This window comes from Salvelinus fontinalis, chromosome 3, assembly GCF_029448725.1.
Source record: "Salvelinus fontinalis isolate EN_2023a chromosome 3, ASM2944872v1, whole genome shotgun sequence".
Lineage (NCBI taxonomy): Eukaryota > Metazoa > Chordata > Actinopteri > Salmoniformes > Salmonidae > Salvelinus > Salvelinus fontinalis.
In genome coordinates, this window is record NC_074667.1 from 3,337,279 (window position 1) to 3,361,413 (window position 24,135).

Below are 24,135 nucleotides of genomic sequence, written 5' to 3' on the forward strand. Positions count from 1 at the left end.
TCATCAATCTGCACACAATACTCCATAATGACAAAGTGAAAACTAGTTTAGACATTTTTGCAAATGTATTAAAAATAACAAACAGAAATACCTTTTTACATAAGTATTCAGACCCTTTGCTATGAGACTCGAAATTGAGCTCAGGTGCATCCTGTTTCCATTGATCATCCTTGAGATGTTTCTACAACTTGATTGGAGTCCACCTGTGGTCAATTGAATTGATAGGACATGATTTGAAAAGGCACACACCTGCATATACAGTTGGAAGTCAACATACACCTTAGCCTAATACATTTATGCTCGTTTTTCACAATTCCTGGCATTAGTAAAAATGTCCTGTTTTAGGTCAATTAGGATCAACACTTTATTTTTAGAATGTGAAATGTCAGATAAACAGTAGAGGGAATGATTTATTTAAACTTTTATTTATTTATTCACATTCCCAGTGGTTCTGTCACGTTCCTGACCTATTTTCTGTTGTTTGGTATGTGTTTAATTGGTCAGGGCGTGAGTTGGGGTGGGTAGTCTATGTTATGTGTTTTCTATGTTGGGTTAATGGTTTGCCTGGTATGGTTCTCAATTAGAGGCAGGTGTGTGACGTTTCCTCTGATTGAGAGCCATATTAAGGTAGGTTGTTCTCACTGTTTGTTTGTGGGTGATTGTTCCTTTGTCAGTGTATACCACATGGGACTGTTTTGTTTGTTCGTTCATTTTAGGTAGTCTGTTCCTGTTCGTGCGTTCTTCGTCTATATGTAGATTCATTTGTTTCAAGTCTGTTGACTTCGTTTAATGTTTTGTAGTTTGTTCTAGTGTTCGTTAGTGTTTTCGTCTTGTTGTAAATAAATTCAGTATGTATTCATCACCCGCTGCGCCTTGGTCCGTTCATGCACCACAAGACAAATGTTACAGAATCACCCACCAACAAAGGATCAAGCAGCGGTGTAACGGGAGAGAGAGACAGTGCACGAAGGAAGAATGGACATGGGAGGATGTTTTGGATGGAAAGGGTTGCTACACATGGGAGGAGATCCTGGCTGGAAATGATCGCCTCCCATGGGAACAGCTGGAGGCAGCTCGGAGAGCGGAGGAAACCGGAGAGAGGAACCGGCGTTATGAGGGGACGTGGCTCACCCAAAAATTTCTTGGGGGGGGAGGGGGCTAAAGGGTAGTGTGACGAGGGCAGGTAGGAAACCTGCGCCCACTTCCCATGCTTACCGTGGAGAGCGGGAGTACGGGCAGACGCCGTGTTATGCGGAAGAGCGCACGGTGTCTCCTGTACGGGTGCATAGCCCGGTGCGGGTTATTCCACCTCCCCGCAGTGGGTGGGCTAGAGTGAGCATTGAGCCAACTGCCAGGAAGCCGGCTCTACATATCTGGCCTCCAGTACGTCTCCTCGGGCCGGTGTACATGGCACCAGCCTTACGCATGGTGTCCCCGGTTCGCCAACACAGCCCAGTGCGGGTTATTCCACCTCCCCGCACTGGACGGGCTACGGGAAGCATTCAACCAGGTAAGGTTGGGCAGGCTCAGTGCTCAAGGGAACCAGTACGCCTGCACGGTCCGGTATATCCGGCGCCACCTTCCCGCCCCAGCCCAGTACCTCCAGTTCCGGCACTACGCACCAAGCTTCCTGTGTGTCTCCAGAGCCCTGTTCCTCCTCCACGCACTAGCCCTATGGTGGGTGTCTCCAGCCCGGTACCATCAGTTCCGGCACAACGCACCAAGCCTCCTGTGCGTCTCCAGAGCCCTGTACGCACTGTTCCTTCTCCCCGCACTCGCCTTGAGGTGCGTGCCCTCAGCCAGGTACCTCCAGTTCCGGTACCACGCACCAGGCCTATAGTGCGCCTCGAGAGTCCAGTGTGCCCTGTTCCTGCTCCCCGCACTCGCCCTGAGGTGCGTGCCCTCAGCCCGGTACCTCCAGTTCCGGTACCACGCACCAGGCCTATAGTGCGCATCGATAGTCCAGTGTGCCCTGTTCCTGCTCCCTGCACTAACCTTGAGGTGCGTGTCTCCAGTCCGGTACCACCAGTTCCGGCACCACGCACCAGGCCTACTGTGCGCCTCAGCAGGTCAGAGTCGGCCGTCTGCCCAACGCCGCCTGTACTGCTCGTCTGCCCAGCGCCGTCTGAGCCATCCGTCTGCCCAGCGCCGTCTGAGCCATCCGTCTGCCCAGCGCCGTCTGAGCCATCCGTCTGCCCAGCGTCGTCTGAGCCATCCGTCTGCCCAGCGTCGTCTGAGCCATCCGTCTGCCCAGCGTCGTCTGAGCCATCCGTCTGCCCAGCGCCGTCTGAGCCATCCGTCTGCCCAGCGCCGTCTGAGCCGTCCGTCTGCCACGAGCCATTAGAGCCGCCCGTCTGTCCCGAGCCACCAGAGCTGCCCTCCAGTCATGAGCTGCCCTCCAGTCATGAGCTGCCTTCCAGTCATGAGCTGCCCTACAGTCATGAGCTGCCCTACAGTCCGGAGCTGCCCTACAGTCCGGAGCTGCCCTACAGTCCGGAGCTGCCCTACAGTCCGGAGCTGCCACTCAGTCCGGAGCTGCCACTCAGTCCGGAGCTGCCACTCAGTCCGGAGCTGCCACTCAGTCCGGAGCTGCCACTCAGTCCGGAGCTGCCACTCAGTCCGGAGCTGCCACTAGTCCAGAGTTGTCCCTCTGTCCTGAGCTACCCCTTTTCCTGAGCTACCTCTTTGTCCTGAGCTACCTCTCTGTCCTGAGTTGTCTCCTCTATTTAGGAGGGGCGTTGGTGAAGGTTCCTGGACCATGGTCGGGGGCGAGGGTCGCCACTCAAGGGACGCTAAGGAGGGGGACAAAGACAGTGGTGGAGTGGTGTCCTCGTCCACCGCCGGAGCCGCCACCGCGGACAGATGCCCACACAGACCCTTCCCTTGAGTTTTAGGGGTGCGCCCGGAGTTCGTACCTTGAGGGGGGGTTTCTGTCATGTTCCTGACCTATTTTCTGTTGTTTGGTATGTGTTTAATTGGTCAGTGCGTGAGTTGGGGTGGGTAGTCTATGTTATGTGTTTTCTATGTTGGGTTAATGGTTTGCCTGGTATGGTTCTCAATTAGAGGCAGGTGTGTGACGTTTCCTCTGATTGAGAGCCATATTAAGGTAGGTTGTTCTCACTGTTTGTTTGTGGGTGATTGTTCCTTTGTCAGTGTATACCACATGGGACTGTTTTGTTTGTTCGTTCGTTTTAGGTAGTCTGTTCCTGTTCGTGCGTTCTTCGTCTGTATGTAAGTTCATTTGTTTCAAGTCTTTTGACTTCGTTTATTGTTTTGTAGTTTGTTCTAGTGTTCGTTAGTGTTTTCGTCTTGTTGTAAATAAATTCAGTATGTATTCATCACCCGCTGCGCCTTGGTCCGTTCATGCCCCACAAGACGAACGTTACTGGTTCAGAAGTTTACATTCACTCAATTAGTATTTGGTAGCATTGCCTTTAAATTGTTTAATCTACTGGCCTCAGCTTCCTCTAGCTCTAAATAATGAATGGGAATCAGTTGTGCTCATGCCATCTCTGCCCAGCCAGAGCAAAGATCCCACCTGAAGAATATACCCCAATGTCTGCTGGTGTGCCCTGACACGAGCGTGACTCCACCAAGTCACACATGACAACCGTAATCCATTGTGAGGAAAGGTTAGGGTGATAGGGTGTTGTCAGGTCAGAAGAGGTTCTAAGGGGGCCACAAGATGAGTCAACACCGTTGCGTTTCAGGTCAGTGCTGATGCTTGGTGATGAGCAGAAAAAAGGCGGATGTCGCTGACTCGCTAGTGGATTTGTCTCGATGTGACCTAAAAAGTTCTCTTCGACCTCTTCGAAAAATAATCATGCCTGGAGGGAGAATCTCAAACTTTTATATGTTTATTTAAAGATTTATTCTGGAAGAGAGCTTTCTGGAATCTAGAGAACATGGGAGAACACGAGGTCAAGCTAAGAAGGTTGAAGATGCATAGTCAGGAGTGAAAGAGGAATGTTGAACGTGACAGAGATATCCACGAGACAGTATGTGAGGTCACTTAAAACATCCTCCAAATGTCAGTGTTTCTTCCGCTATAGTTCTTCAAAGCACTTCAAGAGTGCATTTGTGAATGAAAGCAGTGACATGCATTCATGCCATGAAGGCCATGCTTAAAGTGCCATGAAAGAATTACTTAGGTCCATAGTGAGATTTAAACTTTCACGTCTCATAGTTTTCCCCCTGTGTCCAGTAACTTATGACACATGCTGTATCTTGTGCTCACTCTTGGTTGTTATATTCATACATTTGCATGAAAGTTAGGGTTAGGTACATTGGGAGATTGAAACATTCCAGTCTTATAGGTTTTCTCCTCCGCACTGTGCTCAGTAATACTTGACAAATAGTAATAATACATTTAGGGGGTGCTTTTATTTGTCCTGTTACAAGTGTCATGGAAATGTGTTTCTTGCATATCCCAACTCCCCCTGAGACACGCGCAGGGAGTGGGGTTACGGGCAGGGTCACTATTGCCCAGCGCCCCTTGAGCAATTCAAGTTAAGTGCCTTGATCAAGGGTCCAGCAACAGATTTTTCACCTTGTCGGCTCCAGGAGTCAAACCAGCGACATTGCCCAACGCTGTAAACCTCGAGGCTACCTGCAGTAGCTTTACAGTATCTAGAGTGCTTGGTTCCTATCTAACATCTTAATTTCACACAGTGGGAATATTTATTGACTTCCTAGTTCATCATCAAAAAGCCTGAGAGCCTATAGGTGGTATAGTGAATCTGTTTGTGCATCAGACACATTTCCCTATTCCTGCTGTTGTAGTTTTGTTTCAGGCGTGGACTGTTTCATATTTCCTCTTCCTGTCTGTTGCCTGTTTCTCATTTCTCAAGGTCACTCCAAGTGTCCATAGGACCCAATCTGTAAATGTAAATGTTTTCCTTCCATTATTCATTCACGCTTGAGTATCCAACCTCCTACTACAGCTGCAAATATCTTTCTGTACCCTTAATGTGGCAATTCTCCAAAAGTAATTTTCAATTATGCTTCAATGGATTCTGTTATCAGAGGAGAGATTTTGCTGCAGCTAATGTACCTTAGGGGTGACAGGTGTGTGTGTGTGTCTGACTGCTTCTGCATTGTGTATTTGTTCCAACAGATAAACACTATGACAGCTTGTACAATGCTTGTCCCCTTTCTGAGATAAGGTATGTGTAACGGCAGCCTTCCCTCTCTTCACGAGAAGAGAGGGTGTAACAGGGATCGGACCAACACGCAGCGTAGCCAGTGCTCAACATGTTTAATAAATGATAAACAGTGAACACTTAACATGATACAAAATAACACATGTGGCAACCCGGTACAGCCCTATCTGGTGCAGAGAAAACACAGACAGGAAACAACCACCCACAAACCCCAACACAAAACAAGCCACCTACATATGATTCCCAATCAGAGACAACACAAAACACCTGCCTCTGATTGAGAACCATATTAGGCCAAACATAGAAACAGACAAACTAGCCACACAACATAGAATGCCCAACCAGCACACGCCCTGACCAACACTAAAACAAGCAAAACACACAAGAACTATGGTCAGAACGTGACAGTATGCTGAGGGCAGCAGAGGTTATAAACAGCTAAATTTGCTGCCTTTGCTCTCGACACCTTCCTTTACTGATGCATTCTCTTCATTCTTTTTTCCCTTCTTTTTTCCCTTCTTAATTTTCTCCCTTCTTTCTCTCTCTCTGTTTCTCTTTGGCGTGCAAACGCTAGCGGAATGGATTTTTACAGGCATCATAAAACTTTCAGCTCAGCTACTGTCTCTGAACTCAAAATGACGGCAGTTTGCTAATGGGAGGCTCTTGTGATTTATCCCGGAGATGTGATTGTTAATGGTGTATATTAAGGGTTTAGATTAGCCTGAGACAATGTGCTATCACAGTCCCTTTTACTGTAAGCCTTATTATCGGTTTACTGTTTCTTTATGGGCCCCCGACTCTGCAGAACATTTTCGACCACATTCTCTGTGTTGACTGCATTTCTCTAAGTTGTTTTTCAAAAGGGTAGAGATGGTTTTCTTCTTGTTAAAATTAAAACACGTTTTATTCCAGCATCTCACAATGTGATCTGCTATGAGGATGGATAATGAAGAGTTAGAGCAGTTTGGGTGTTGAATAGTTCCAGGCAGCCTTTTCCCCTCAACTATTCACTTATTTCCCTTCTAGTCCATTATTGCATTACCTTTTCATATGACCTCTCTTCATCTGTCTCTTATTAAGATCTCTGGTCTCACAGTCTCTCTGGTATCCAGAATTATCTATCAGAGCAATGATGGTAAGGCATTGCCTAATTCATGCCCATTGAGGTTTGCCTCTGCCAACCAAATCTCAGTTGCTAAACTCTCATTTCCCATGTCGTCCAGAGGTCTCAGCATCCATCCATCCAGATTCATCAGGGTCTTGGATCTGGTGTTTGGACCCATATGGCAGCTGTCATTCCCCTGCGGGAAACTCAAACGATAGCTGTAGAAATGTTTCATAGTGGGTTCAGACGTTGTGTTCAGACCCCTTTAAGACTGGATGCCTGGGCTTCATTCAGAATAATGTTTAGGGCATATCAATCAGAGGAAAGATCATGTTTAGAGCCTGAAGGCTTGATCTTGCCTTGGGGTCTTCAGCTAAGAACTTTCCTGTTATTTCTCATCTCTCTCTCACAGTTGCAATGTCAGGTAAAGTTGTTCCTTTTTGTTAATCCACTTCTGACCCCAACAGCCCGACCATGTCACATTTTTTAACTGGTTTGTCAATTTTTTCTCCATGGCTAGCGTGTTTGGTGTCTTAGTTATGCTAGCACCCAGTTACTATCTCTTTGGTTTGGTCAGCTGCCAGCCAAGTCAGATGCAAGAGACCAAGAGAGACCTCAGTCTGTCAGCTAGAAGTGCAAGACAGATCACCAACCTTTAGTTTCCCTGCTGGATCAATACAGGAATTGGACCTCTGAGTCGGTTGTGCTCCTGAACACCCCAGTCTTTATCTCTTTTGTTTTGTGTGTTATGACAGACTGAGGTGATTTGGTTTGGGAGTTTGGTCCCACTCTCGGATTTCAAGCACTGGGCTTTTTCCTCTCTCCCCAGAGTCTGGTCTCCACACAGTGCCTCTGCACACCAACCACTTAATTGTTCTGCTTTACAAGCAGCCATCTGGCAAAGCCTCACAACAATGACTAATACGATTTCTGGTCACTGATCATCCGGGATTCTGGTATTTCCCTGGACTGTTACATATACATGTTACATGTTCAGCAATCTGCAGTATGTAGTACATGGCTTTAGTGTTTACGAAAATTCTTCAAACAAGATTCAGCCTCACTCTGTCTTTCCTTTTTACTGTATATTACCCCTCAGTGTAAACTATAACACAACAATATTACTTAGTACTTAGATACTAATCTCTTTCACTGTAGGTGTATTGTATTCTGAAGTAACTGCCTTTCATTGTTTGGAAAATAAAGTTCTTGTATTGAAGCTCCTAGTAAATGAGAGTTTAACTCTAGGATATGAGAGAAGTTTGCTCTTGCCTCAAACTGTGTACAATTGGAATGGTTGATTAAACTGCTTCAAGCACTCTTATTTACCTTGAATAACTAACTTCTTCTCTATGAAAATAAAATATAAAATATATATATATTTGTTATTTTTTTAATTTAACCTTTATATAACTAGGCAAGTCAGTTAAGAATAAATACTTATTTACAATGAAGGCCTACCAAAAGGCAAATTGCCTCCTGCGGGTATAGGGGTCTGGGTTAAAAATGAATAAATAAATAAATACAATATAAATATATGACAAAGCACACATCACAACAAGAGAGACAACACAACACTACATAAAGAGAGACCTAAGACAACAACATAGCAAGGCAGCAACACATGACAACACAGCATTGTAGCAACACAACATAACAACAACATGGTAGCAGCACAAAACATGGTACAAACATTATTGGGCACAGTCAACAGCACAAAGGTCAAGAAGGTAGAGACAACAATACATCACACAAAGCAGCCACAACTGTCAGTAAGAGTGTCCATGACTGATTCTTTGAATGAAAAGATTGAGATAAAACTGTCCAGTTTGAGTGTTTGTTGCAGCTCGTTCCAGTTGCTAGCTGCAGCAAACTGAAAAGAGAAGCAACCCAGGGATGTGTGTGCTTAGGGGACTTTGAACAGAATGTGACTGGCGGAACAGGTGTTGTATGTGGAAGATGAGGGCTGCAGTAGATATCTCAGATAGGGGGGAGTGAGCCCTTAGAGGGTTTCATAAATAAGCATCAACCAGTGGGTATTGCGACGGGTATAGAGATTATCAGTTTACAGAGGAGTATAGCGTGCAGTGGTGTGTCCTATAATGAGCACTGGTGGCAAATCTGATGGCCAAATAGTAAAGAACATCTAGCCGCTCGAGAGCACCCTTACCTGCCGATCTGGAAATTACATCACCGTAATCTAGCATAGGTAGGATGGTCATATGAATCAGGGTTAGTTTAGCAGCTGGGGTGAAAGAGGGGAGATTACGATAGAGGAATCCAAGTCTAGATTTAACTTTAGCCTGCAGCTTTGATATGTGCTGAGAGGAGGACAGTGTACTGTCTAGCCATACTCCCAAGTACTTGTATGAGGTGACTACCTCAAGCTCTAAACCCTCAGAGGTAGTAATCACACCTGTGGGAAGAGGGGCATCCTTCTTACCAAACCACATGACGTTTGTTTTGGAGGTGTTCAGAACAAGGTTAAGAGAAAGCTTGTTGGGCACTAAGAAAGCTTTGTTGTAGAGCATCAACAGAAAATCCGGGGAAGGGCCAGCTGAGTATAAGACTGTATCATCTACATATAAATGGATGAGAGCGCTTCCTACTACCCGAGCTATGTTGTTCATGTAAATTAAGAAGAGCGTGGGACCTAGGATCGAGCATTGGGATGCTCCCTTGGTGACAGGCAGTGGCTGAGACAGCATATTTTCTGACTTTATACACTGCACTCTTTGAGAGAAGTAGTTAGCAAACCAGACCAAAGACCCCTCATAGACAACGAGCGATGGAGAGAAACCAGAATCACTGCCCGGCCATCCCGAGTTCATCGGGCCAGTCAATTTCTCATTACTGCAGGATTTTTGAGCATGTCAAATTCGTGGTGGTAAATGCACATTGAAACATATTGCAAATGGACAGCCGTGCGCCTGGTGATTGGAACAGGTTACCAGGAGCACATTTTTAAAATTGTTTTTATTGCCTTTAGGGGGGGTGCAAGGGGTTCACGGCTGGGTACACCTCCCCACCCGTGCCCATCCAATAGGAGGGTCATTTTGGAAAAGAAAAAAAAAACGATAGCGTCCCACTTCTCTCATGTCACAATCGAGCGATGGAGAGGAACCACTATCACTGCCCGGCCAGCCTGAGTTCATTGGGCCAGTCAATTTAGCATTTCTGCAGTATTTTTGAGCGTGTCAAATGCATGATGGTAAATGCCTATTGAAACATATTGTAAATGGACAGCTGTGCACCTGGTGATTAGAATGGGTTACCCTTTTCTCAATAGGGGGTGCTGTTGGGACTTTGTAATATTTACGTTCCCAAATTAAACTGCCTCGTACTCAATTCTTGCTCGTACAATATGCATATTATTATTACTATTGGATAGAAAACACTCTCTAGTTTCTAAAACCGTTTGAATTATTTCTCTGAGTGAAACAGAACTCATTCTGCAGCACATTTCCTGTCAGGGAGTGAGATTTCAGAAATCGAGTTCCCTGTTCTGAGGCCAGTTTATAAGTCCCCATGTAAGCCATCGGGCTACATGCACTGCATACGCCTTCCTCTAAATGTCAGTAAGCGGGGAGAATTTGAATGGAGTGGATTGCGCAATCTGGGCCACTATAAATGATCATGGAACGGAAGTACCATTCTTTTCAACGGAACATCTGGCGCAAGAGGACATCACAATGGCGTCCTGCAAACGCTTTCGTTTTAGCAGTTCTATATCTCCGGTCATGTTTTTATTCGTTATAGGTGTTAAAGATATCATAAGGTAATTAATTTAAACCGACTTATATCAGTTTATTGCGATTTTCCTGGATTTCTTTGTGACGCGCTTTCACTAGTTGGACACCTCTCCAGTGGGTGGCTATCGTTAGCTGCTATTTCTCAATGAGAAGAGGACATCTTTCAACCAAAAGACGATTGTTCTGGAGAAAGGACACCTTGCCCAAGATTCTGATGGAAGCTCGGCAAATAGTAAGCAATCTTTGTTGTTAATTCGTATTTATGTTGACAAATCTCAAATAATAGTTCCGCCATGAATTTCGGGGGCGGTCTCGCTTTATGCGTAGTAACATTAATTTAAAAAATGTAACACAGCGATTGCATTAAGAACTAATTTGTCTTTCATTTGCTGTCCAACTTGTATTTTTTAGTCAAGTTTATGAATAGTTTTCGATTAGAATGGGTGCCTCTCCAAGATGGCGCCGGACAGATTGCTTGAAGTTTTGGCCACTTATTACATTGTATAACCACGAATTGTGCAGCTAAATATGCACATTTTCGAACAAACTCTATATGCATTGTGTAATATGATGTTATAGGACTGTCATCTGAAGAATTCTGAGAAGGTTAGTGAAAAAATTAATATATTTTGGTGGTTTATACGTTATCGCTATTTTTGACTTGAATCACTGCTGTTGTGATGTTTGCTATTGTGGTAAGCTAATATAACGCTATATTGTGTTTTCGTTGTAAAACACTTAGAAAATCTGAAATATTGGCTGGATTCACAAGATCTGTGTCTTTCATTTGCTGTACGCTGTGTATTTTTAAGAAATGTTTTATGATGAGTAATTAGGTAATACACGATGGTCTCTGTAGTTATTCCAGTTGCTTTGGTGAGAGTTGTGATGGTGGCTGCAATGGTAAACTATGATTTATACCTGAAATATGCACATTTTTCTAACAAAACATATGCTATACAATAAATATGTTATCAGACTGTCATCTGAGGAAGTTGTTTCTTGGTTAGTGGCTATTTATATCTTTATTTGGTCGAAATTGTGATAGCTACCTATGCAGGAAATAAATGGTGGACAAATAAAGTTGTGTCTTTTGCTATCGTGGTTAGCTTATAGATTTAGATATTGTGTCTTCCCTGTAAAACATTTTAAAAATCAGAAATGATGGCTGGATTCACAAGATGTGTATCTTTCATCTGGTGTCTTGGACTTGTGATTTAATGATATTTAGATGCTACTATTTACTTGTGACGCTATGCTAGGCTATGCTAGTCAGCTTTTTTACTGGTGGGGGTGCTCCCGGACCCGGGATTGGGAGGAAGTCGAAGTTAACATAGTGCTATATATCATTTGGGCAGTATAAATGCCATTTTGACATGGTTCACTGACTTTTGGGTTTGGAACCCGACTTCCTATGATCGTACATGGCAATTGGACATAACATCCTGATTTGGCACTTTCAATACTTTCATATTGCATTTGGACATTTCTTATGGCATTTGGCAATGGTTCACTGATTTTTGACTTGGACATTTGACTTCCTATGAAATCATATTGCAAATGGACAAAACATGTGCCAAATGGACAAGTAAAAAAATATGACAAAATATGACAAAAGTATGTTCTTATACATGTATAATTGACAAAAAATCTAAAGAATTTCGAAAAACGGTCCAGAAAACAGATACGTTTTTGATTATGTTTTTAATTTTCAAAATTTGACCCTTGGGTCTTGACTTGATGTGCATTTACAATATGCAAATTTACTGTGGAGCGCGCTCGCCATCTATTGGATTTTTGCTGTGTGACACTTGGCATTTGCCATATGACATTTGCCATAAGCTTTGAATGAAATGCCATCCATTTGAGTGGTATTGGACATCGTGTATATGTTTCGTACGGTGCCAATAAGTTCCCATTGATTTTTGTCCATTTCAGGGGAGTATTCCCTTATATTCACACAAGAAGATGCCAAAAAGATTATATGCCCTACCTCCAACACGGACAACCCATTTCCGCACTCGACTGTCGAACTTAAAATCCAACTCCAGAGACTCCGAGAGAAAGAAACTTGTTTGTTCCTGCATGGCATCACTCTTAGCGAGTATTGGCACAACAAGCGCATTCCAAGAGGAGAATACAGAAGGAGCCAACAATAGGGAAAAACGACAAAACTTTCATTCAGAAATGGGGTTAAATCCTCAACAAATGTTCTTTAGATTTAATGCTATTAATCGTTGAACATGTGTTGAAGGAAGTAAAAGAAGTTGAAGTTAAGACTAGCGAACATTAGGCTATAATGAAGGAGATTCTAGGCCCAAATTTAACCTCTCTAGGATATGTGGGACGGTAGCGTCACACTTGGCAAAAATCCAGAAAAATTGTAGCGCGCCAAATTCAAATATATTTCTATAAAAATCTATCTTTCATGAAATCACACATGAAAGACACCAAATTAACCTTTTCTCAATAGGGGTTGCTGTTTTGACTTTGTAAAAATTCGTTCCCAAATTAAACTGCCTCGTACTCAATTCTTGCTCGTACAATATGCATATTTTTATTACTATTGGATAGAAAACACTCTCTAGTTTCTAAAACCGTTTGAATTATATCTGTGAGTCAAACAGAACTCATTTGGCACAAACGTCCTGACCAGGAAGTGGAAAGTCTGAAATCGAGGCTCTGTTCTTCTTCCTGCCTATACATGGACATGATACGTATTAGTATACGTGCACGTCATACACCTTCCCCTGGATGTCAAGAGGCGGTGAGAGAAGAAATGTAGTGTTTATCTTGGTCTGAAGTGGAATACAAGCTCTTTGTATGACGTGTCCGCCCATTTCCTGTTTTCTGGAGAGCGCGAAAGGGGACTTGGATTTGCCATCTGTTTAGCTGCCATTATAGGCGACTAATATCTCCGGCTTTGATTTTATTTGATACATGTGACCATATCATCGTAAAGTATGTTTTTTCAATATAGTTTCATCAGATGATTGAACATTTTTCGGGAGTTTTGCCGTGTTCCGTTCTCTTCCGTTTGTTGACATGGAGAGCTTCGAGCCACTTGGCTAGTGCGCTTGCTAAACCGAGAGGGAAAATGAAAATGTATTGGACTTGTTAATGTGTGAAAGTTAAATATTAAAAAAATATATATTTTGATTTTCGCGCCATGCACTTGAGCTGGCTGTTGTCATAAGTGTACCGACGTCGGGCTTGCAGCCATAAGAAGTTAACTAACCTCCAACCGAGCTTCAATGCCATACAACACTCCTTCCGTGGCCTCCAACTCCTCTTAAACGCTAGTAAAACCAAATGCATGCTTTTCAACCGTTCGCTGCCTGCACCTACCCGCAAGACTAGCATCTGTACCCTGGACGGTTCTGACCTAGAATATGTGGACAACTACAAATACCTAGGTGCCTGTTTAGACTGTAAACTCTCCTTCCAGACTCAAATTAAACATCTCTAATCCAAATTTAAATCTAGAATCGGCTTTCTATTTCGCAACAAAGCCTCCTTCACTCACGCTGCAAAACTTATCCTAGTAAAACTGACAATCCTACCGATCCTCGACTTCGGCGATGTCATCTACAAAATAGCTTCCAAAACTCTACTCAGCAAACTGGATGCAGTCTATCACAGTGCCATCCCTTTTGTTACCAAAGCCCCTTATAACCACCCACCACTGCGACCTGTATGCTCTAGTCGGCTGGCCCTCGCTACATATTTGTCGCCAGACCCACTGGCTCCAGGTCATCTATAAGTCTATAGGTCATCTATAAGCTCTGCCTTATCTCAGCTCACTGGTCACGATAACAACACCCACCCGCAGCACGTGCTCCAGCAGGTATATCTCACTGGTCATCCCCAAAGCCAACACCTACTTTGGCCGCCTTTCCTTCCAGTTCTCTGCTGCCAGTGACTGGAACGAATTGCAAAAATCACTGAAGCTGGAGACTTATATTTTCCTCACTAACTTTAAATATCAGCTATCTGAGCAGCTAACCGATCGCAGCAGCTGTACATAATCCATTTGTAAATAACCCACCCAATCTACCTACCTCATCCCCATACTGTTTTCATTTACTTTCTGCTCTTTTGCACACCAGTATCTCTACTTGCACATCATCATCTGCTCATGTATCACTCCAGTGTTAATCTGCTAAATTGTAATAACTTCGCTACCATGGCCTATTACCACCTCACGCTATTTGCACACACTGTATATAGATTTTTTTTTCTATTGTGCTATTGAATGTACGCTTGTTTATTCCATGTGTAACTCTGTGTTGAAAAACTCACAAAAGCTCTGACGAAGGTCGTGAGGCTGATATGTATGCTCATTAAAGATTAATGATACTATCAAGAGCAGTGTGCGGTTTCCTTTTTCCTTCATCTTGTTCAACTTTTACCATGCAACTGCAATAAAGATTGCTCAGATGTGCGAGTGCCTTTTGAATTTTGAAGAACAAGAACGACAAAAATTGTATAAAACCAACAAAAAATTGGGTTGGGGCATTATACTACCACTGAAAAGGGCACTTTGGAGACTGAAAGGGCAAAGGGGCATGTGCTCTGCACAGGTAGAGCCATATCTGTTCACGTGCCTGTCAGCTAACAGCTCATTCCTATTGCTACATTTTCCCAGCCTCCTGGATTCCGGGCAACATCCACATGTTTTTGCACATTAGTCATCAGTCATTAGTCAAAGTAGTCATCAATTACTAAAGGTATTAGTCCCCCAGGCATCTGTGAATGGTTTGTTTCCATTAGCACCTATCAATGACTGATTAACCTCTTTCATTATGCTGGTGTTATAACACAGGAATGGTTTTTGCTCTGTGCAACATGGTCGTATATTTAGTTTGCATGTTATAGAATCAAAGGCCCTTGAGCACTCTAGATTCCTATAGTAATAAGGGTGAGAAAGCCGAGTACTGTAAGATGTACAATAACAGGGCTATTTCACACGACATGGTTCAAAGCCAAGATCTTTCAATTAGGTCATAAACCTACCGTAAGATGTGGTTGTGGTTGGAAGCAGGTGTTGGTACATAACCACTGTCTGTACGTCTGTCTGTCTATACATTGAACTGCCTGTCTGTCTGTAATTTGCTAAATTGTACTTACTTGATACCATGGCCTATTTATTGCCTTACCACCTCACTCCATTTGCACACACTGTATATAGACTTTATTGTTTTTTCTATTGTGTTATTGACTGTACGCTTGTTTATTCCATGTGTAACTCTGTATTGTTGTTTGTGTCGCACTGCTTTTCTTTATCTTGGCCAGGTCACAGTTGGAAGTGAGAACTTGTTCTCAACTAGCCTACCTGGTTAAATAAAGGTAAATAAATAAAAAGAAATATATTTCTCTCAGTCTAAACACATTTCTTTCATTTACAGATCAACAGACTATGGCTCCACCTATGAGAGGATGAATGACAAAGTGGGATCTAAGACGGTGCTGAGTTACCTGTATGTCTGTCCATCCAACAAGAGAAAGGTAAGACAAACTTCAAAAGAGTGATCTTCAATAGCACAGTAATGACTAAGAGTTAGAAGGACTTAATTACATTTAGTTGAGTTAAGTGGAACTGAATTGTTCATTGTCCATTCTCTGCTGCCGCTGTTTGTTCTTTCTGATCAAATCAAATGTTAAGGTTAGACGGTAGACTCAAATAAATATGGTTTGAATAAATATTTTCTTTCAAGCTTTTAAATGTTTTTGTAGTTCGTGAAATAACCAAAGTGTAATGACCATATTTAGCTTACATTGCCTTATACTGGCAGTTTGCCTGGACTTAGAAAATCAATTCAAGATTGTTACCAAGCAACACTTACTCACACTGTAGTTATAGCCTCAGAACATTTACCACGACACAACACAGAGACCACTGTCACGATCGCGTTGACATGAACGAGAGGACCAAGGCGCAACATGATTTGAATACATCTTCTTTTAATAACAACGACGAAGATGAACACGACACACTTATACAACACTAACGAAAACAACAAACGATCGTGAAAACTTCAAACGTAAGTGCACACACAAACTACTTACGTCGAACTATACATATACACAAACAATGACCCACAAACAGCTAAAGCCTATGGCAGCCTTAAATATGGCTCCCAATTAGAGACAACCGAAATCAGCTGTCTCTAATTGAGAACCCATTCCGGCCACCATAGACTTTCCTAGAACTACACCCAACATAGACACAGCTAGACACATACACTCAACACAAAACCATAAACTACAACAAACACCCCCTCTACCATATAATACCCCCAAAATACACACATACCCCATGTCACACCCTGACCTAACTAAAATAATAAATAAAACAAATAATACTAAGGCCAGGGCGTGACAACCACAAAGACCCGTTAGAAAGACAAAACGTATTCAAGAAAGAATCTTGTTGGTTTGTAGATAAATGCTGAAGCATAACTTATTATAAAAAGTAAGAGCATCTTCTCTGAGCAAAGTTTCATTTTACTTTGGGAAGCAGACTATCTATTCCACATTATAACACAGGTGTCTCAGTCTCCGCTGAAACCTTTATACGGGTCATGTTAAGGTCCCTCACTAGCAAACCGTCCATGAATAAACTTTTCTCTGTTGGTAATGTGAAGAGAAAAGGGACCCAGCTGGCTTCCTGGGCCTCCTGAAGAGAGTCAAATCAGTCCATAGATCTCTAGTGTTGACCCTGAAAATCCCTCCAGGGAAAGAGAGGGCTTGTGGGATACCGAGCTGATGGACTTAACCCGCGCCAGCCTTGGACTCAGTAATACCTAGGTCTGACCCTGTGACTATTTTCCCACTGCCCGGCCGGACTCAGCGATAGAGCCTATAGTCTAGTTGAAGGTAGAGTATGCCCACCAAGCACATTTCCCAGCTAAAGGGATATAGGCTAACCAGTCCAAAGACACACAAGATACGTGGACAGGCAGCAGATTTGCTGCCAAGGGCCTTATCATCTCCTTTTTATGGTGATAGACTGAGGATCTTGGAGTTTTCTTCACCCAAGTTTGGGAATTACGTTGTAGTAGAAGCTGGCAACAAGATCCTATCATGTCCAGATGCCCACTATTGACCTCTGGCTTCCACCGATCCACAAGGCTCCTCACTTTATCTCTTATCTCATTAATCGATGGATGAACCCAACTCTCTACTGGATAAGATGGGCCATTTTCTCCTCATTGCATTCCAGTGGCCAAGCATAACATATGGGTGTATAGCATGAAAAACACTAAGTGGATTATCTCTATATCTGTTGAGATGAGGCAGTAATGACCTTTAAATCGTTGCGACAATATATTTGTGTATTTAATGCCTCAAGGGTGATTTTTTTCTCCCACGGGAATATAGCATGACAATTGTTTTTCTCACGACAAGATTCTGTTAAGGTCATCGACTATATTCTCCCATGATGTCTAAAGGAACAAATCCAGAGGCTTGACCTTTCTAAGAGCAGATAATAGATTTGAATGATGGTGCTGACATTTATCTTCAAGCTTTTAAAGACAACACGCATCATGAATTGTCCTTATGCATGTTCAGCCTTATTCCGAGGTCTTCTGCACGGTTTGACTCACAACCACTGCTAATGATGAAGAGTATCATTCTAGACATATACATATAATTAATAGACATAGAATGAATAGACATTATATTTCTATGGTTGTAACTAGATTGATGTCCCAATTCATTGGAATTTAGCCTTTTTTATACCTCACAGATAGGCCACAATTGATCTGTGTTTGACAAGATTAATCTGCCGGGAGAAGTCCTCTCCTCCTCTCCTCCCCTTTGTTTGCGGTCATCAGATGGCTCGAGCACCATCCAACAGCAGGCTGCAGCCCCTCAGACAACACAGCAATGGCTATGGCACTCCTCTCTTGGCGATTAGCTCGGTTGCTGGACTCTCAGCAACTAGCTGAACATCAGCAGATAACATGCAGAGGTTATCCCTCCAACCTGTATTGATCTAAGCTTTGTTACCAGCCTCACTCCTCTTTGTTCGCGGGAGACGCATTGGTGATCAATTGCCAAGTGGATGCGGCTCAAAATCTTAATTACCCGGCGATGCGATGGTATATTTGATGATGTAAAAGTTATTGACGATGCTGTGGGCTGTTACGTAAACTCCCATTCTGGAACTTAGTGTCTGTTAAAACTGATTCAGGAACAGATGGACATGGCCAATATCCATATGAGCCACATAAACAATCTCTGAAAGGAATTTCATTAAATCTACAGAGAGATGGGTTACGAGAAGGCTTTTGGTCCGGTTATGGTATTTGTTCAATACATTTTTCTACATTTTGTAAGATAAATCATGTTTGAACAGGGTTTATTCTTAAATATGTCACATGGCAAATAATATTTACAGTGCAGGAAATTAAATCAGGCTGGTTAAACATTTATCGTCTTTTGCAGTTAATACATTTCCAGACTTCTCAATTCCTTTTACTCTCAACATACAAAGTGTAATATTACACCTACCAATATATGCAGCAGTGATATAGGGGATATACAGAGTACAGCTGTACCCACAGCTATACAACAAGCCCTCAATAGAGATAGGTCTTAATATGAAGTGTATTACAGTAAATATAAAGGAAGCCTCATTGAAAAGCACTCGCCTAAATTATTATTAGAGAGCTGAGAAATGTTCAGTGTCTCCCTGTTCAGTGGTGAAGAAACACTGATCCACCCAGACCCTTCAAGGACTTCTAGCCTTTGTACTGAGACAGAGAGAAAGGTTCTGACAGAAGATTAAAAAATGCAAGGTGAAATGCAATTTCCACTCATAATAAATGCTGTCGATTAAGGCAATATTATGAAAAATGATTAGACCTGACATTAGAAACTATTTAATTTCATGTGACAAGGCCCTAAGACACTGGGATAAATAGACGGGACCCTTCGCAGTCCCTCGTCCCTCAGTGAGGACAATGAATGGCAAAATTCGAAGGTCGGCGAACAACAATAAATTGAAGGAACATTTAAAAAAAATAATAATAATAAATAAATGGCACAGAGTCCGCAGTCTGTTTTTTAACTTTAATGAAAAGCAATTTATCTAAATCACCACCAGGGAGATTCCTAGTTAAAACGGGGGAAAGAGGTGTGGGAGGATTCCTAGTTTAGCTGGGGAAAGAGGGTGTTATTTTTGTCAGTGACAAATGCACTGCTATTTTTCCCAATTCAAATCTGTTGCAGGGAAAGAAAACACAGCAGTTTGGACTGTGACACTATCCAAGTCACGCTTTCCCTTCTCCCTTTTCTGTCTGAGTTTAGTAGTTAATTATCATTAAAGCCAGGTGTCAGGTTAATGTCTTATTGCTTTACATCACAAAGAGAAAGCATATTTGAGCTATGCATGTCTTACTAATCAATATATCTATGGATTACTTTGAGAGAAAATATCCATGGTTCTATATATGGGAAATGCTTTTCAGGGATATTTCTGTGTTTTGAAAGTAATGAACTGTAATGCAAATGTATGCATTACTTCCCCCCCACAGATAAATCATATTATACCAAGATATAGATACTAAACCAATAAGGTCAGATTTTGTTACAATGTAGTTTTTCATATTATATATCATACAGGCTTCCAAACAAAGGGCTTTTGTCACGGATCCCAACGGATCCGTCATTACGCACACCTGATCCCTATTCCCATTTGATTAGTAATTGTATAAGTTTACCCTTTGTTCACCATTGTCTTTGCCGGTTTTTGTTACAATGTCCATTGGTGCGTGCGAGTACCTGTGCTGTGTGTTTTGGGCTTTCGTGCCCTTGTGGTGTGCGCAGAGGATTACGGGTCTCGTCCCGTGTGTTAATCATTGTGCGCGTGTGTTATTAAATCAAGGTACTCCTCGCTCTTTTTGTTTGGGTTTCAACCCTGTGTTTTGTACAGTGTTTGTTTGGTCTTCGTCCTCGTTTACACGGCACACCGTAATTTGGGCTTAATTAAAAAACCCTATTACACATTCCTGCGTCTGTCTCCCGAATCATTCATGCCAACGTGACAGCTTTATCAGACTCTTAGGTTTGATACTATGAACATCTACTCTAATTTACAGAATTATACTCAATATGTACTGTACATTTGTGATCCTATTATGATTTTAGTTTTACAGATCTTGCTCTGTCGTTCCTTTCTCAAGAGGCTCATTTCTAACAAATATGCAAGAACACATTTACATTTTCACTGCATTCATGACAAAATGAAAGTAGAGGCTGTATTATTCCTAGCATGGAAATAGAATTCCTCCTGCTGTGGTAACATTGAGCATTCCACAAAGACATGATTCTTAATTGCACAAATATTTGTTCTTTCTTATCACAGATTTAGATATTGTTCAAAACAAATTGCATTGCCTCGACTTATAGTCGTGCTTGGTAAACGGCAAGTTGTGGAGTTCTCTCTGGCTACACAGGTGTGTTACAGAATACCATAGCATAACAGGATATTGATCAACAGTATACTCTTAAAACTTAGCATATTCTTTACCATAGCAACTTATTGTTGTAGTTGTGTTGTGGCCCCTCGTGGTTGACTTATAGATCCACAGAGGTATTCTGAACCACCTCTATCTCATTAAAGGGAATATATCTGGAGAGGGGTGACTGGAAGCCAAAGTGCACCAAAGAACAGACCTGTGAGTGCACTGGAAGAGGCCAAAAAACCATGGCAACAGAGCGCGAGAGGCACATTTGTAAAATGAAGTTTAAAACAAAGTGAAGTTGTTAGCGCTAGTAACAGCATGTTCCATACCAACCACTAGACCTGGAGTGCTGACATGGCTAGGCCCTTCGATCTCTCTCTTTCTCTCCTGTCTCTTTCTCTCCTCTCTCTCTCTCTCTCTCTCTCTCTCTCAATCTTCCCCTCACTCTCTACTCTTAACTTCTGTCTCATTCTTTCTCTATCCCTCTCCATCTCCTCCCTCCCTCGCTCACCCTCACCCCCATCTCCCTCTCTTCCAGATAATGGTGCTGACAGACCCTGAGTTTGAGAGCAGTGTGCTCATCAGCTCGGATGAAGGAGCGAGCTATCAGAAATACCGCCTCAGCTTCTACATCCTAAGCCTTCTGTTCCATCCAACACAGGAGGATTGGGCTCTAGCCTACAGCCACGACCAGAAGGTGAGCTCCATGTCGTTTTTTCACCACAGTTGGTTGTTTGATACAGTAGGCTTTGGATTTTGAACTGTGTTGCACAGTTGGATAAAGCTCCAAGCTGGTGATGTTTAATTGGATATTCTTCTGCCGTGATTTAATGATTTATTTACCTTCTTGAAGTTTTGATTATAATATCGATTATTGTTATCCATTTGATGATACTTTAGTTAGACGTTACCTTATTTAATTACCATGGCAACTTAGTTAGATGCAATGAACACGTTTGTGTTGTAACTACTATAGAACATTCTAATATTCATTAGAAGATGTCAGCACTATTGGCCTGCAAACCACATACAGTGACAATGCAGTCCTTTACACCAGTGCTTTCATCTGTAACCTTCCCTGTACAGTGCTCTCATGTTGAGGAGAGCTCTGTACCCCCAATTCACACACAGGTCACACCCCATATAACCCCCTGTGAAGAAGTACCATTATGGCCAATGAGTCTTCCCTGGCTACCAAGATGGCTATCACACAGGGGAGTCTGGTTGAGGTGGAGGAGGGAGAAGACTGAAACCTGGGTTGCTAACTGACCCCAATATCAGTCCTAAAAATGAAACCTGGACCGATCCAAAGGTTGTAATTTGCTAAGCTTTCGGTCTGTGATGGCCTTCGTTTTAGAATGTGGACTATACGAGTTTGTAACAGAACCTTTAGGGCTGTTTAATTTACACTATAAATGTTGATGATATTTTGTTTGCATTAAAAGGATGGGCCTTTGTGGACATGGAACACTCCCAGAAGACATACCTTTGTGGACATTTACTTTTTTATATTCAAACAGCTCTGTCACAGGATTTGGCAGATCAACTTACGATTTGTCTTCAGTCTTTTTGTTTTCAACGCAGGTCAATCTTTATCTCTTTTTACTCAATGTCTGGAGTAAACTGTTCTATTTCGAGTCCTAGAACTCTGGATGACCTCTCTTGACTCTTATCTCAGAATGTGTGGGCAGTGTAAAGACATGATTACTATTGATGTAGCTGTTCCTCTCTCTCTCTCTCTCTGACGAAGGGCGCTACAATTAGAGTGTCTGTGACACGTGTCAAAAAAGTATGAGGGTGGAAAGCACTTAAACAACTCAACATAATACAGAACTTCTTTTCTTCTTGTTCCTCTGGGGCTTTTCAACTGTTCAAGTCTCCTAATTGACTTCCGTATTCGAGCTGCTTGTCTTATACATCTTTTGACAAGAGCTGTCATGCTAGACAACGTCAGGCCCAAGTTTTTTTGTGCAGTTCAGTTATTCATGGAACACCCTACCTGCCGTTATATTCAAAGTGAGAAAGGAAAGATTACATTTTTCTGAATGTTTTTATAGTCAGATGTTTTGGGTTGGGGGGGGGGTTGGGAAGCTAGTGGTGGAAGTCTCAAGGGAGAAGTGAAGACTAACCTTTTAAAAAACTCAAGTCCCCTCGATTGAAGTTATTTTCCATTCTTAACATATTGCATGTCGGCTCACACACCTCGTTGGACCTGCGAGACAAGGCCTTGGGTCCCTAATGGATTGTGTAAAGGATATGTTCATCAAAACGTTAACTTTGTGGGACCGTTGAGTTCAAGTATTCAGTACACATTGCAATTACTCTGGTCACCTGGGGATATGTGGTTTTGGTTTCATTATGTAGTTAGAAGTGTTAATGAGAGCAGATAATTTACCTCAGAAAAAGCTGCTAGTGTAGATAAAATGACATTTGCACAGACAGACATAAAACATTGATTGTGAAAAAAAGATTCCGTTTATGTCCATTTATCTATTGCCAGTCTATGACGAAGCCTAACAATATCTAGCATGTTTAAAGATAAACTTCTTGTTAATCCATCCGCTGTGTCAGATTTAAAAAAGGCTTTACGGCAAAAGCAAACCATACTATTATCTGAGGATAGCACCCTATCAAACAAACACATACAATCATATTTCATCCCGCCAGGCGCGACAAGAAACTCAGAAATAATGATATAATTCATGCCTTACCTTTGAAGATCTTCTTTTGTTGGCACTCCAATATGTCCCATAAACATCATAAATGGTCTTTTTGTTCGATTAATTCCGTCGTTATATCTCCAAAATGTCCATTTATTTGGCGCGTTTGATCCAGAAAAACAACGGTTCCAACTCTCACAACATGACTACATAATTGTAAGGGCTGTTGTCCTCCTCTTCCTCAGATGAGGAGAGGAGAGGAGAGAAGGATCAGTGGACCAATACGCAGCATTAGGGAAATAAGCCATCTCTTTATTTTGAAACGATGGCAACACGAAAACAAACACTTACAAAACAAGAAAACGACGTAGACGAAACCTGAACATGAATTTAACTAACTAAACGTAGAACTCACGGACAGGAAACAGACTACATCAAAACGAACGAACAGCCAAACAGTCCCGTATGGTACATACATCGACGACACAGGAGACAATCACCCACAAACAAACAGTGAGAACACCCTACCTAAATATGACTCTCAATTAGAGGAAAACGCAAAACACCTGCCTCTAATTAAGAGCCATACCAGGCAACCCAAAACCAACATAGAAACAGAAAACATAGACTGCCCACCCAAAACACACGCCCTGACCATAAACACATACAAAAAACAACAGAAAACAGGTCAGGAACGTTACAGAACCCCCCCCCTCAAGGTGCGAACGCCGGGCGCACCAGCACAAAGTCCAGGGGAGGGTCTGGGTGGGCAGTTGACCACGGTGGTGGCTCAGGCTCCGGACGCTGTCCCCACACCACCATAGTCACTCCCCGCTTCTGTCTACCCCTCCCAATGACCACCCTCCAACTAAAACCCCCTAAATGAACGGCCAGCACTGGGAGAAGGGGCAGCACCGGGACAAGGGGCAGCACCGGGACAAGGGGCAGCACCGGGACAAGGGGCAGCACCGGGACAAGGGG

At 42.7% G+C, this 24,135-nt stretch overlaps 1 protein-coding gene across 1 annotated transcript in view; it reads left to right on the forward strand.

Moving 5' to 3' along the window:
* LOC129836217 (VPS10 domain-containing receptor SorCS3-like) overlaps positions 1-24,135 on the forward strand; it is a 251,858-nt gene that overhangs the window by 143,481 nt on the left and 84,242 nt on the right. The window contains exons 3-4 of the mRNA XM_055902085.1: positions 15,428-15,527; positions 21,033-21,191. Coding sequence (XP_055758060.1) covers positions 15,428-15,527; positions 21,033-21,191 — 259 coding nt within the window. The remainder of the gene's footprint in view (positions 1-15,427; positions 15,528-21,032; positions 21,192-24,135) is intronic.